The sequence below is a fragment of the Neomonachus schauinslandi genome, chromosome 8, assembly GCF_002201575.2.
Source record: "Neomonachus schauinslandi chromosome 8, ASM220157v2, whole genome shotgun sequence".
Taxonomy (NCBI): domain Eukaryota; kingdom Metazoa; phylum Chordata; class Mammalia; order Carnivora; family Phocidae; genus Neomonachus; species Neomonachus schauinslandi.
Window position 1 is genome coordinate 119,050,476 of NC_058410.1, and position 14,929 is coordinate 119,065,404.

At 41.1% G+C, this 14,929-nt stretch overlaps 1 protein-coding gene across 1 annotated transcript in view; it reads left to right on the forward strand.

Moving 5' to 3' along the window:
• DUSP22 (dual specificity phosphatase 22) overlaps window positions 1-14,929 on the forward strand; it is a 125,697-nt gene that overhangs the window by 103,617 nt on the left and 7,151 nt on the right. Inside the window, exon 3 of the mRNA XM_044917233.1 lies at window positions 7,545-7,594. Coding sequence (XP_044773168.1) covers window positions 7,545-7,594 — 50 coding nt within the window. The remainder of the gene's footprint in view (window positions 1-7,544; window positions 7,595-14,929) is intronic.

A 14,929-nucleotide genomic window follows, 5' to 3' on the forward strand; every position in this document is an offset into this window, starting at 1 on the left:
ATATATCAGCGGTCCTCAGACACAACTGAAATCACAGAAGAGGCTTTCAGTGGTGAGTTGGAGCTGGCGTGAATCTCCCTCACCACCTTCCCATAACCCACCCATGTTGGCTCAAGGAAATTCAATGTGCTGACTATGCCCACTTTAGCCTTTCATTGAAATAGCTTGAGCAAAAATAAGCATTTGGGTCCTCATCTGTTGATCTGACAAGTCAAATGTATGTCGTTTTTTGACTAACCTGAAAGAAGCCAACAGGTGTTGGAGGTTTCTCATTTGCATTTTTTCTCGCAAAATCAAACCAAAGGCTAAATCTTGTCTTTCCACTCCGACCTTCCCACCCCTCCCCACCCCATCAAGTACCACAGAGTTCTTGGAAGTTGTTATTTGTAGTAGTGTTTCCTAAATTTAGCTGGTGCAGGAAGAATCAGTGGCAAATGGGTGCCTGAAGAAAATGCATCTTCAGTTTATAGCCTAGACTCAAAACATATATTATGTAGCACAACTAAAGGACTGTATTTATCTTCTGTGGTGATTTTCTACAGTATTCCTATGAGATTTCTGTTATGGTACAAACAAAAAGGGAGATGGTCAAGAATCTCACCCCCTAGACCTTACCTGTTTTTTTGTTTTTGTTTTTTAGATTTTATTTATTTATTTGAGAGAGAGAGAGAGTGATTAAGAGAACGGGTGGGAGGAGGGGCAGAAGGAAAAGCAGACTCCCCTCGGAGAGGGAGCCTGACGCAGGACTCAACCCCAGGACCCCAGGATCATGACCTGAGCTGAAGGCAGACGCTTAACCGACTGAGCCACCCAGGTGCCCTGTTTTTGTTTTTTTATGCCTACTTCTAGTTCTTAGTCCACAGACATACATAAGTTTTTCCAGATGTAATCTTTCTGCAGATATAATTTCGTATTCTACTTTTTCCTTTTAAAAAGTGTTATTGGCTATGTGAAAATTCTTAAATTGAGGAGAAATAATGATCAAAATCCATGGGCCAGGTCCTAGGTTTGGCATCCATGTATACAGCCTAGGTGGAGATCTTCCTATGCTTTCTCTGGAATAAGACACTATGAAGAGGTGACTTTAAAAGCAGAGTAAAGCTGTCAAACCTTGCATGTACATCTGAAAGAAATTTCAAGTCAGCAATTGCCATCTCTTGGGTGTATGACCTTCAGGAGTGTGGTGAGACTAATTTTTTCAGGTTACCTGCCTTTAGGTTTATATGAAAGTGCAGAAGTAGTCAAATTCATAGAGACAGAAAGTAGAATTGGGGGTTACCAGGGTTAATGGGAGTTAGTGTTTAATGGGTACAGAGTTTACATTTGGAAACTAGAAAAAGTTCTAGAGATGAATGGTGGTGATGAGAATGTCAATATACATGATGCCACTGAACTGCATACTTAAAAATGGTTAAAGTGGCAAATTTTATGTTATGTATATTTTACTACAATCATAAAGTACAAAGTGATTGTCTCAAGTGGGAGAGACTTTTGTTTTTTGTAGTGGTATATAAACTGTGGTCTTGCTTCTGATCAAGTGTGGGACAGTCTAAACCTAATTCTTTTTAAATTTCGTTCCTTTTTTGGAGTCAGATTTTTTGATAATTTGGTGAATTAGGTCTAAATGAGGTCCCCAACTTACTTTGCTCAATTCATTAATGGGCATTAGATGATCAGTGTTAATAGAGTTCCGTGTGTAGGAATTGCAGAGTCCAATTCAGTGTACCACCCTGATACCTCATAAATGTGATTGTCAAAGAAAAAATGTCATCTCTTTCAGAGGGCTCCTCCTTTGTACACCCATATTGCTATTGGTATTTGGATGGGATAAGATGAGAAACCAAGATCCAAGATCAGGTCGTTTTTATTAGCAACTAAAATGATTTTTCCACTGCATAGATTTCCTGATTCTGGCCTCTTAGTGAACTCCATCTCCTACTTAATGTCTCCTCTTAGGTTGTGAATAAGTCCTTGTAGAAAATAGTTACATTCTATAACTGGTTTTATTAGCTTTCCTGAGAGAGAGAAAACAGATCTGAAGGGCTTGATCTTTCTTTTCTTTAGAAAAGTAGGATGTCACCTAGGTTCTTCAGAAGCCTCTTACTTATGTTTCAGAAAGAAAAGAACAGTGAATTTTAGAAATTGTACTTGAAACAAGCGAGAGTTTGATCTCTTTACTAGTCCTGAAATCAGAATCTTGCCCCTGCTTTTCAAGTACTTGCCTATGTATCGTTTTAAGTGTAATCTTTAGTTTCAGCCCCAAAGAAAGGCAAAAACCTTACTTTTGGTGGTTACTGTGCTTGTTGAAACAGAAAACAGAAAAATATTAGAACTTTTGAGAATATGGACTTAGAAAGCCTTAAACTTTGTTCAAGAAGAATCTCTGGAATACTTTCTAAACTTTCTTCTCAATTGATGTCTGTTGTCTCTTTCAAAACCTAACACAAGAACTTCACCCCAAAAACTTTCTTGGGATGATCCTATTGAAGTCTGACTTCTTTCCTGTATTTTCCCAATGTTTTTCCACACTATGTAATACTAATTGATGTGTTGCTTGTTATTATGAATATTCAGTGTATATGTAGTCAGTGTAAATATGAGGCTTTTTCTTAATTCTTTGCCTTTTTCCTCTGTCTGGTCCCCACCTTATCAGTATTAATAGCATTCTCAGGATGTATTAGGCCATTCAAAATGCCATGTAGTCAAAAGAAATTTCCTGCTCTTTCTTTGTCCCTCCTAGAAATCAAGACAGTCTTAAAGCATAGACTGAGCCCCTTTCCCTTAACTAAACTGGTTTTTGTATTCTTGGGCCAGCTGCCTAAATTGAAAATCTGCAACTCGACACTTACTAGCCCCACAGAAGTTTAATATTAATTGGCTTTCCACCAATCACTGTTTTGGAACAGCATGGAAAGTATTAAATTTTTATCTATTTAATAATTTTATTTCAAAGATAATTTTAGTTTTATGGTTTTTTTTTTTTTTAGTTTTAGAGGTAGTATGTAGGAGTAAATATCATATAGCAAATGCTATAGGAATAGAAACATTGCTGTTATTTTTTTTTAATTCCAATATAGTTAACATATAGTGTTATATTAGTTTTGGTGTACAATATAGTGATTCAGGGATTCTGTACATTACTCAGTGCTCATCATGATAAATGTACTTTTGATCCCCTTCACCTATTTCACCCACCCCCACACACACCTCCCCTCTGTTATTTCTTATTACTTATGAATTTTTCAGATTGTTCTAGAATTTTGTTCTAGAATAAGATATTTGTTACTTTTTTACTTCGTTTGCCATGCTTTCCATAATTTAGCTTAACACATCTGTCCTGCCCCGTACTTCTGTCTCTACAAACCTCAGTATTAAAGAATGGTTTTTTGGGGGGGGAATCCATTAATACTAGGATAATTTTAAGTCTCTCCAGCTTGTAGCACTGAGGTCCTTAATACTGTCCGCGCTCTTGCTGCTTTCTGAATTAGTAATTAACTGCCATGAATTGTACATATGTGCAGGCATCTGAAGACTTTTTTCAGGTACTTTATGTTCTGCAGTCTGTGGCCTCCAAGAGAGATACTTTTCGTGCTTTGTTAATGACTAAGCTAAGATAAATAGATATTCTTGGGCGGTGAGCAGCTGAACCTTTTTGACAGTTTTGACTCCTTTCTTTACTGTATTTGCATAGTTTGTTCCCTTCTTATTGTAGATCACGGTGAGCTGATTCTTAACCCAGTCCCATTGGTGTGGACAGTCAGGAGACTGTGTCTGGAGCATGTGCATGCAGTGTGCCCTTCCTATGTCATGGCTAAAAGTTCAGCTCTCTTATTTTTATGGTCCCCAGGCATGGGCACTTTATGATATTTTTCTTCCATTGTACTATTCCTGTAGTGTGATCGTCATGATCTTCATGTTATTTGGTTTTCACCTTGTTCAACAGATATTTAGTGTTTACTATGTGCCAAGGAAGGTTATTGTTGTTGTTCTACTTTTGAGAGAACATGATCTTTTTTTTTTTAAAAAGATTTTATTTATTTATTTGAGAGAGAGAATGAGCGACAGAGAGCATGAGAGGGAGGAGGGTCAGAGGGAGAAGCAGACTCCCTGCCATACAGGGAGCCCGATGCGGGACTCGATCCCGGGACTCCAGGATCATGACCTGAGCCGAAGGCAGTCGCTTAACCAACTGAGCCACCCAGGTGCCCGAGAACATGATCTTATGTTTTATATTTTCTCTGTCCTTCCTTAACAGTAGGGGATCCCCAAACTTGTGGCTGAGAGCTACTTTGTTCCTCCTTAGAAGCTTCACAGATGGGAAGCTGTAGCTGCCACATGCCCATCCCAGCTAGTGAGGGTGAGGGGCCCAGCATGGCTGAAAGTGGCCTCCTCATCATCTGTGGGCATGGAGGGAGAGATACCCTTTGCCATCTTCCTGCATCTTGCTCCTGCCTTATGGGGCCAGCAGCCTTTTCTTTTTCTCATCAGGCACCAAAAGGGGGAATGGGACCCCACTCAGGGAACACCTGAAGGAAGTGAAGTGCTTTCCAATCACACTGCCATTGGCATTTATGGTGAATGCTCTTAATAAGCTAGGAGCTATTTAGCCTCCCCTTCTGTTCATTTTCTTCCTTTCCTTCATTTTTTTTTTCTTTCCTCCCATCATATGGGCTAGGCTGATTTTAGATCCTGTGAGGATTAAATGGCTGTCAGTCAGCATGTGTGACTGGCAAGCATTTTTATCCTATGTTAGAGGGGATCCACCTCAGCATCCTTGAATGACTGAAGTTGTCCAGGCTGCCAGTCACAGTGGAAGGGAAGGTGGAAACCTTAGAATCCTCCCCATCCTTCTGGAAGGATTGATCTGAAAGAGGTTGGAGGAAGTGTGTGGGAGGAAAGAATTTCATAAGCTTCTGAGCCTGATCCATGGCAAACTCTCACTTAAGAGTAAAAGAAAAAAGTAAATGAATCATTCCAATGATGGACTTATGAAATGATCAGTATGTGTATCTATGCCCATAAGCCTGCTTGGCCTTGATGGAGGGAAGTAGTGAAATTACTTATTTTTACAGTATCATTTCCTTTTCCATTTTCCTTCCTTTTAAATCACTGCTTTAATACCTCTCTGGGTTTGGAGGTGCTTTAGAATTTCAGACAACTGCCTTGATATTTCCAGCAGAGCACAGTGCCCACTGTCCAGGAAGAAATGAGGACAGAGACAGGAGGCAATTAGGGATGACAAAGTGAAGGTTAAATGAGGGAGAAACATCCTCTGGCCCATCCCTAAACTTTACCCTCAACATGTTCAAGCCTGTTTGGTCTCATGTGAAGTATTCTCACATGGAGAAGCAGTGGTAAAGCTCATCTTCAAGAGCCTTTGTTGGAAGATGTAATGATTGACTGAGAGCTGGAAAAAAAAAATGTATGTGGATATGAATTAAGCAGGATTTTTTTTTTTTTTTCTGACCTCTCATAATACTAGGAGGCAGGGAGGGGAATTTTATCTCTTGGGTCTTAGTGACAGACAGCTGATTGCACTCTAAACTGGTTTAAGCAGGAAGGTGCTTGTTAAGAGATAGCGGAGAGCCTATGGTCTCCTCAGAAGAGCTGGAGAAACAGGCTTTCAGCTGAAGTTAAAGGAACAATACTTAGACCACATCACACAACTGGTGAGATCTGCTGCCACGTCTGCCCCCAGAACCACCTGCTTCTACTGCCACTTGCACCTGCCAAGCAGGTGCTCTTTACCCATCTGACTCGTCCCGTGTCCTGTTTCCAAATCCACCTCAAGTAGGTGTGTCATATGATGAAACCTGGTCCTGAGTCTACACCCTAATAGCAAAGGAGGTTGAAAAATATAGGTTAGGGGTGCCTGGGTGGCTCAGTCGTTAAGCGCCTGCCTTCGGCCAGTCGTTAAGCGCCTGCCTTCGGCTCAGGTCATGATCCCAGGGTCCTGGGATCGAGCCCCACATGGGGCTCCCTGCTCCTTGGGAAGCCTGCTTCTCCCTCTCCCACTCCCTCTGCTTGTGTTCCCTCTCTCACTGTATCTCTCACTGTCAAATAAATAAAATCTTAAAAAAAAAAAGAAAAAAATATAGTTTACATGAATTCTGTATTGGAAAAGTAGGATTCACAATGTCGGGAAGTATCAAAATGTGGAGGTCTAGAAGGGTTTGGGGCAGCCACAAATTTAGATGTTACTTACAAGAGTACATTCGTAAATACAACATAGAAAAGCCTCATGATATGAATTAACAATAAAATTTTAATGATCAACTGCAAAAAATTCAAATAATTCTAGCAGACATTTTATGACTATTTGCTGAGGGACTTGTGGTAGTCTGTATATTTCTATATATTTCTCCTTCATTTACCCTCTTAGGTGGTTATTTTTTCAGTGTTTGATGTGTTTCTTCCCCTACTTTATTATCCATGACACGGTGGCAAGATCCTATGAGATTAGGCTATCAAAGGAGGAAGGGTTTAAAAATGGTTCATCTAAGTCCTCACAGAACCATATTCTTTTGCAAAGGTTGCTGAGATTTCTAGATTTTCTATTTTTACATGACACTGAAGACCTTTGGAACTATACTTTAAATCCCTCTGAAGAAGAAACAACCAGTTTTTTTTAAAGATTTAATTAATTAACTAATTAATTAATGTATTTATTTGCGAGAGATAGAGCACAAGCAGGGGGAGGGGCAGAGAGACAAGTAGACTCCCTGCTGAGCAGGGAGCCCAAGGCAGGGCTCAATCTGAGGACCCTGAGACCATGACCTGAGAAGTCAGACACTTAACTGACTGAGCCACCCAGGTGTCCCAAAACAACCAGATTTTTAATAAAATTTAAATTTAGCCTGAGTTTTTATAGCATGAATTTACACAGACTTTTTTTTATAGATTCTCATGGAGACCTATATGAACTTTTTTTTTTTCCAAATTGGGCCATTCTTTTTAAAAAATGTAACAGTTTGGTCCACAAACTTTTACTCTTTTGAAAAGCAAGCAAAATAAATCAAAATGTTTTGAATGTGTAAAGTTCCTATTAATGCATCAGGGAAATTGTAATTTTTCAATTACTAAAATTTGATATAGAAAACTCTGTAATATAATGTTGTAATTTTTAGTCATCATGTTAAGGTTTTTACTAACAGTGCTTCCTTTTTGGCCACTCAGGATCTTAAGTGAAATAGATTTTTAAAAATGTTGAATGTGTAAACAAGCATCGGAAATGATAGTTTTGGAAACTTGTTGACACTTACTGGGAAGCACTCAATTATTTCACTTTTTTGGTAAACCTAGCTAAACCTACAAGCTGTTTGCAAGCCAGAGCATGAATATTTGTATGTGTGGTCACGGAAATAACCAGGAACCTTAATTAAAGAGTTTTTCCCTGGTTCCTTGGCAACAAAAGATGAGTGAAAAACTTCTCCTTTTTACTTTTTATTTTTTGACCTGAGTAAATAGTTCCTTTAAGTAGTTTTCTCCACTAAGTATCATCTTTTTATTTTATTTTATTTTATTTTATTTTTATTATTCTACAGGGGGTTAAATACCTGTGCATTCCAGCAGCGGATTCACCATCTCAGAACCTGTAAGTTGGTTTTTTCCTATATTTTTTGGAGATATTAAAAATGTGCAAAGGACAGTAAAGTCAAATAACTAAAGGGCCGTGAAGTCATCAGAGCCATGGGATGCCAAGCACAGAGGTCTGTGCGACCAAGTTAGGCAGAACTGTAGCTGGAGGCATGCTGTTTGTTTGCCAGTCCTTCAACTATACAACACTGACTGATGGGATGTCTACAAGAAGAGCCTCATTTTTAAAAAGGATGCCTCAAACCAAACTTTTAGCATGTTTATCCTCTCTCTGGAAGCAAAGATTTAAAGAAGCTAATGGGTTTTGTCTAAGATAGCACTGTCCAGTAGAAATAGAATATGAACCACAAATGTAAGCCATGAGGGTAATTTTAAATTTTCTAGGAGCCAAATTAAAAAGAGTAAAAAAGGAACAGGTGATAATAATTTTAATAATGCTTTATTTAACCCAGTATATGCAAAATACTGTCATTTCAACATATAAATATAATGAAACTTGCCCAATATAAAACAAAATTGAGATTTTTTTTTTTTTACATCTTTTTTTTCATACTACAAAATCTGGTTGATGTGGGGAAGATTGTGGGGGGGCGTGTAGGACAGGGGACAGGTGGTATAGAGTTAGACCAGGAAGGGTAGATTGGAAGCAGGGACAGATACGTTCTATGCAAGGCCTGTTTTCACACTAACTCTCTGTATTTCACAGAAAAAGTCAATTAGATTGACTTTTAAGTCTTTTAAGATTGAAGATGGTGGAGGAAAGATTTTACTAGGATCACTAGGAAAACGGTAGTAGCGTGGGTCTAGGAGGAGAAGAAGCAGCAGAGAACTTCCTTGGTTACTAGTCGTGTCAAGAAACAGAAGTGGTTGGAAGGGCATGGTGTATACGGAAGGAAGTGAGCCACTGCCTTTCTCTGGAGACCACAGCAATCTTCTGCCCATGTTTTGGTGGCTATTTTTAGAATGGTTGCTTTGCTCTTATCTCAAACTGAGATTCTAACATACTTTTGAACTTGTCAATACCTGATTGGCAATGACTCTTCGGAGGAATCAGATTGTCACACATTCTGGGCATTTGTTGTCAGAGAAGGCACTTGATTGCCCCCAGGACTTTTCAGCTTTGCTAGGAGCCAAGCACTGTGTTTGATATCCAGGACAATGACTGGCTTACCAAATGAAGATTGGGCATTGAGCAGCCCTGCACTACGTAAACAAATAAGCAGTAGACCTTGATGTTAGATATCTTAACTTTAAAACTAGTTACATCTACCTTGGGCAAGTCATTTAAACCCATCTGAGCTTCAGTTCCCTCATTTGAAAAATGCTTGCCTTCAGGATTTTTGAAGATAAGATCACATATATGAAAGTGTTCTCTATGAACTCTAAGCATTTTTGGAAAATAAGAGTATACTTTTACCCTCTTCAAGGTGTGTTAATTTATCTTGAGAGTTACAAAAGAAGATAGTTGAAATAACAAGTTTCGGTGCTCAGGAGGCCACTTCAGTGGAAGATTTGGAAGATTTCCTTACATGGAAAGGCCAGAGTGACAGAAAATGTTTCTCTGAGTTGCAGTGTCTCATGGGTCAGTTCAGATCTTCTGGCAAAACCAGCCCAAACATAGGCACCTTGGGTCCAGAGGACTAGCCCGTAAGATTTGAATTTGTTCTCTCCCATCTCAAATATGTGCAGAGGTCTTGTTAAGATGTGTGATTTGCCTTTTTAGCCCTTTCCTCACATCTTGGTAAAAGTGTAGGGTAGGATTCCAATAGGTGGTTATTACAGCACCCAAGTGTGAGGCTAATGACAGAGAGAACCTGAGGAGAATGCACCACTGCTACTATTTTGAGTGAAGTCCTACAGCAGTACAACCTCTGTTTCAGTTGGAAAATAAAGTCAAGACCGTAACTCATCGAAAGGCAGAAAAGCTGTCACTCTCCCGTTGGGAGTTAAGTTCACAGGCACTCATGTGATTCTTCGGGGAAACTTTTAGTTTTCATCCATTAGTAATAGCAAGTCTTACGCATAAGTAAGGATTTGGGCACATCAATGTCCATGATTTTGTAAATATTTCTTGCTCTACTGAAGTTATATGGAAATTGTGGAGTTCAGTTTGGAATATGAGTATACTTTGTATGTTAAGAGACAGCCTATGAAATAGCTTGAGTTTCTCTTTACCTTTTACGAATGTTTTATTGGAAGCATAACGTGCCTTTTAACAGTGAGCATGCTTTCATGATATAGACTATTAACCATTGGCAAGTGGAACACTTGATTCTGTTTATATGATCCATCTCACTTCAGGTAGCCTGTGGTTATTACTCAGCAAATATTAGGAACATATAGGTTGACAGTGAACCTTCACTTTCTGTACTATCAACCAATGTAGATGGTCAGGAGACAAATACTCTTAATACTCTGGTTAACAAAAGCAAGAGAAATCATGTCTGTCACTGGAAAATATGCCCTGGGTAACTCAGACAAGTAGAACTAGCAGTTCTTTAGTCTAGCCACTTTTAATTACTGATGCCTGAGAAATCTTATATTTAATGACAAAATAAATTCTAGAAAACTGTATCCCTGTTGTAAACTTACAGACTTTTAAAATTATTTCCAACTTTGGATATAGTTTAAGTTTTATATCCTAAATCTCTCCCCACAAATCCTTATACCAACAGGAATTCTTTTTGCCAATTTTGCTTAGTAAGAGGTTTGTGACCTTTTGAAACTAACTGCTTTCACTTGGCATTCAGTGGCTGTAAACTGCCCAGAAAGGTCAATTTTCTGTCTTGGCTTTAATCCTCACAAACTCCCCCTCTGATCTTCCAGGAACTTAAAATGCAGAAACCTGGTTGAGATAACATTAGCACATTAAAATTTTAGCTCAGTTCCCCCAACTACCTTGCCTTTCAAAGTCAGGAAATGTGAAAGTTCAAGTTCTCATGGTCATAATAACCCCACAGACCCCGGCTGGTGTGTTTTGCATGAATTGTCACAATTAGAGGCATCCTAGAGTTTATATCAAATGCACATGCTACACGTTCTCTGGCCGAAGTGGAGCGGGCTAGTGAATTCAGGCTTTTGGAAATACTTGCTTTTGCTTTCTCTCTGTACTTTCATATGCAAGTCATTTTAACCTTATTTCTCTCATCTGTAAAATACCTATCTCACACAATTTTTGTAGTATTGGGTTAGATAAGTGAAAGTGTTTTTTATGAACTCTAAGCATTTCCAAAAAATAAGATTATATTTGCTGTCTATCCAAGTAAGGAGTATTAATGTATTTTGAGAGTGAATTACTGGATGTATAGTAGCTCATTTATTCATTCTTATTTTAATATTTATTAAATTGGCATTTTGTATTTAGACATTGTTAAGGGAATAAGAACTTTTTTTTTTTTATCGTCTTCTGTCAAGTCCAGGAGAGTTTGATCTGTGCTGTAGAGTTGGTAGCATTGCATCATTACAAGAGAGCCTTTGTGACATTCAGTGGTTTGAGTATCGAGCAGGTCTCTGAATTTCTTGAGGTTTTTGTGGGGAGAAGAGGTATTAGCAGTACAGTGAGCTTATATTTAAAGTATCAGTAAAATTTCCTTGCCTTATTCTACCTCCTTATCTTTTTGTGTATGTTTTCTTTAGTTTAGCTGATGTCTTCTGTACATCCAGCTCTCTCTTTCTCTCGCTTACAATTTTCTTTAATTATTAAAAAGCAGTTTTGCAAGACCAAAATGATGTGGGCCCTTGGAGTGCTGTGGTTCTATTTCCAGACAGATGCATACTTACTTGAGCATTCATGTGCACACACACACATGCTCACACATGACTCCTGAGGACTTTGCAGGCCATGGAAATGAGAAATACTCAGAAAAGGTATATTGAGTTTTTATGAGACTTCACTTATTGAACTTAAGTATTTTTTAGTCTTAAACTGTGTCCTCCTCTCAACTATTCTTTGTGAAATGATGTTATAGTAGGTGGTAAAAAGGGTTTGGTTTTGTTTTTAAAATGACCTTATGTGGCAAAATGAAAAGCACGATACACACCACATGTGTGTTTTAATTCCCCCCCCATTAAAAAAAATGTTTAAGTGCAGGAAATACAAAATGTGGGAAATCCTTGATATAAGTATGAGTAGTTGTATGTGTTCAATGCCTTGTGCTGAAAGAGCAGCTCAGCCAGTGTCTGTCCTGCTGGAGAATGTTCCTTCCTGCTTGCTTCTGGGTGAGGCAAGAGCGAGCTTCACAGTGTTCCAGCTGAGGGGGCCCACACACAGCCTGGGAGCCTCTGCCGATTCTGCCCCAGGAGAAACAGCTTTCTGATCTGAGCCCAGATAGAACATTCCACCCACTTGCTTTTTGCCTTTTTGCTTTCTTTCTTTAAGCATTCCTTTTTTAGGAGGAAAACTCTAAGAGTGCTTGCCTTTCCTGTTTTTTTTCCTCCTTTGCTTTCATATACAACATGCATGCACACATGTGCACACATATACACATATGTACACACATGTATGTATGTGGGAAGGAGAAGCGTCCTGGGTCTCCTGTCAGTACAACCTGGTCTGATACTGCTGACTTTGGAGTAAGCCCAGCTACCACTCAAGGTACGTGGCCAGATCCCTTGGGCTACTGCTTAGATAAGCAGAGTCCTCAGCAGGAGAGGGCTGCCTCTGATCCCGCAGTGGGGATCACAGCCTCCAAATCTTGCAGTCTTGGAATAAGAACTAGTTGTTCGGCCTCAAAAAATGAGCATCATGTGGTGTAGTTTTGCTAGATCCCATCCACCATCCTTTCTGTGCACTCTCCGAAGGTCAGGGAAACTTTGCTGGTCCTGTCTCTTGGCTTCCGGCCAGAGAGGGGAGGAGGCTCTTCAAGGAGGACAGCCAGCTCAGACTGAGGAAGGGGGACAGTGGCAGCTGCAGGGCTGTTTGATGGGTCTCCTCTGAAGTGCCCCTCTGCCCTCCCCAAGATGTTCTCTTCAGATTGCTGGCAGCAGCAAGCACTATGAGGTAAGTTTGTGACACACGTAGGTGGATGAGCCCCTCTGGCTTTCCTCCAACAGAACTTACTCAGATGTCTTTGTATGGAAGCGAAGGTACAAAATGAAGAGCAAGAATAGGGAACCTGTGTTCATTGAAACAGCCTGTGGTGGGATGGTGCTTAAGATGCGCGCTTCTGCTTCACATCAGAGAATTGGGCAACAGGAGCCAGAGTCTCGGGTATTTCCTGCTGTGGAGGAGGGAGTTTAATGACCAGCGCTAGAGTTTATGTCATCAGCTTCCCTGGAAATAACCCCCACTCCCTGCAGCACACCAAAGCAGTGGTAAATGCGCCTGCCTCCTGGCTTTACGTGGAAAAAGCATTTCTAGGAACGTCTGCTTGGTGTGGCCTTGTGCCCATCTGTGTTTATGAGTCAGGTTTTGTGGTGGGGCTTTGAGCCATCCCTTCAGTGGCATCATTTACACTCCTGGGCTGGGCTGTGAGCTGTCCCCACACAGATGCCTGCCCTGGGGTTCCACAGTCCTTGCCCCAACACGGTGGTGGACAGGAGCCATCTGTGGGTTTGTCCTAGACTTAAGGTTGGCACAGTTAGAGCTGAAAGAGGAAAGGGCTGGCTGGGAGCAAAGTGGGGGCACCTCCTCATGGCTTCCTTGGCCCCTCAGCTCTTTCACACACTCTCTCTGGGCTCTGGCAGGTCTGCATGTTGCCCTGCCGACCCCACTCCCACCCCACTCTCTTATTCTGAGGAGAGGAGGGACTGACTTTTGAACCCAGATACACCGGACAGTATTTGAGCCCCAGGTTTCATTGTGCATGTGGTTTGGTGCATGCAGGTATAAAAGCTAGATCGAAGGAGTTGTTCCCACTCGCAGGTTTTAGCAAAGGCATTCATTTGTTGTCATTTTGCAAAATCTTGGTGAGCTCCACAGCACTGACCGTGTTCCCCTAAAACATTAAGTCCTGCCCACTCAGAGGGGCACTGTTAACTCTCATGTCACTCGGGCCTTTGCAATGTGTCCTGGGGCAGTCTGTGGTTTGTTCATTACTCAGGCAATTGTCACTCATTTTTAGATTTGTTTTTCCTTTTCTGGTTGCTGTGCTTTTCCCTGCCCATCTTGTCACAGATGCAGCTCTGCTCGACTAGAAAGAGACCCATAAAGGACAGGCGTGAGCATGGGCTGCAGGCGTGGAGAGGACTCTCCGAACCTTTGATGCCCCGGTGTGGCTGACCTCGTGGACAAACATGTGTACCCTCTAGCCACTGCTAGACTGCAGTCAGGGATGAGCTCTGAGTTCTGGGCTGCCTGTCCTGGTCCTGGGATCTACAGTCAGACCCACCCTTCCCTCTGGCATGTCTGCCATGTGCAGCGGCCAACACAGGAGGATAGGCTGCCCCACGAAGCAGATGGCAGACAGGCAGCCTGTAACCACTCCTAGGCCAGATGAGTTGGCCCAATGTTTTTGCTTTCTTTTGTTTTTTATTTTATTATTATTATTTTTTTTAGTAGGCTCCACACTGGGGTGTAGAGCCCAATGTGGGGATTAAACTCACGACCCTGAGATCAAGACCTGAGCTGAGATCAAGAGTCAGAGGCTTAACCAACTGGGCCACTCAGGTGCCACTTAGCTCAGTGTTTTTAAAACTGTTGAATTGGTGGCTGTTATCAGGTGGATTATATTTGACTAAAGTAGCAGAGTATCTGATTGATAATGTTTTAAGTTACAGAGAAATTTACTTAAAGCCTAAGAAACCTGGTGGTGGGTGCTCCCAGGCCTGGGCATCCGTCCCCTGAGGTCTCCCTTTGCATCCTGCTGTCTCTCCACCCGAGGGGCTTTATCACCTGTGGTTACAGGCAGCTGATGCAGCTGTAAGCATGACGCTAGCAGGAAACCTGGCGCAGGGATAGATGACTTTCCTTTCATTAGGAAGGGAAAACTTTTCCAGAAGTCCCCACCCCACAACCTTTTCTTTACTTCTCCATGGCTGGAATCAGAGGGAAGGGGGACTGTTCTGACAAACTTTGCTGCCCCAAACAAAATCAGCACAACTCAAGATGTCTGCCACAGTTTCAATACTTCAAAATCAGAAGACTTCACTGCAGACTGTTTTTGCTTGAGAGACAGGAAGCTCCAACAGCACCGAGCCTTCTCTCCCGCCTCCGGTGGGCCAGGCTTCTGCCAGTCACATCACAGTGCCCCCCATCCCTTCACCCCTCTGAGCACTCAGCTTCGCTGCCTGGCTTCCACAGGCTTCTGCCTTACAATCCTTTCTGAGATCTCTTTTCCGTACTGACACTTCAGATTTCAGGAATTACAGCAGAAATCTTATCTTGCCTGCTTTA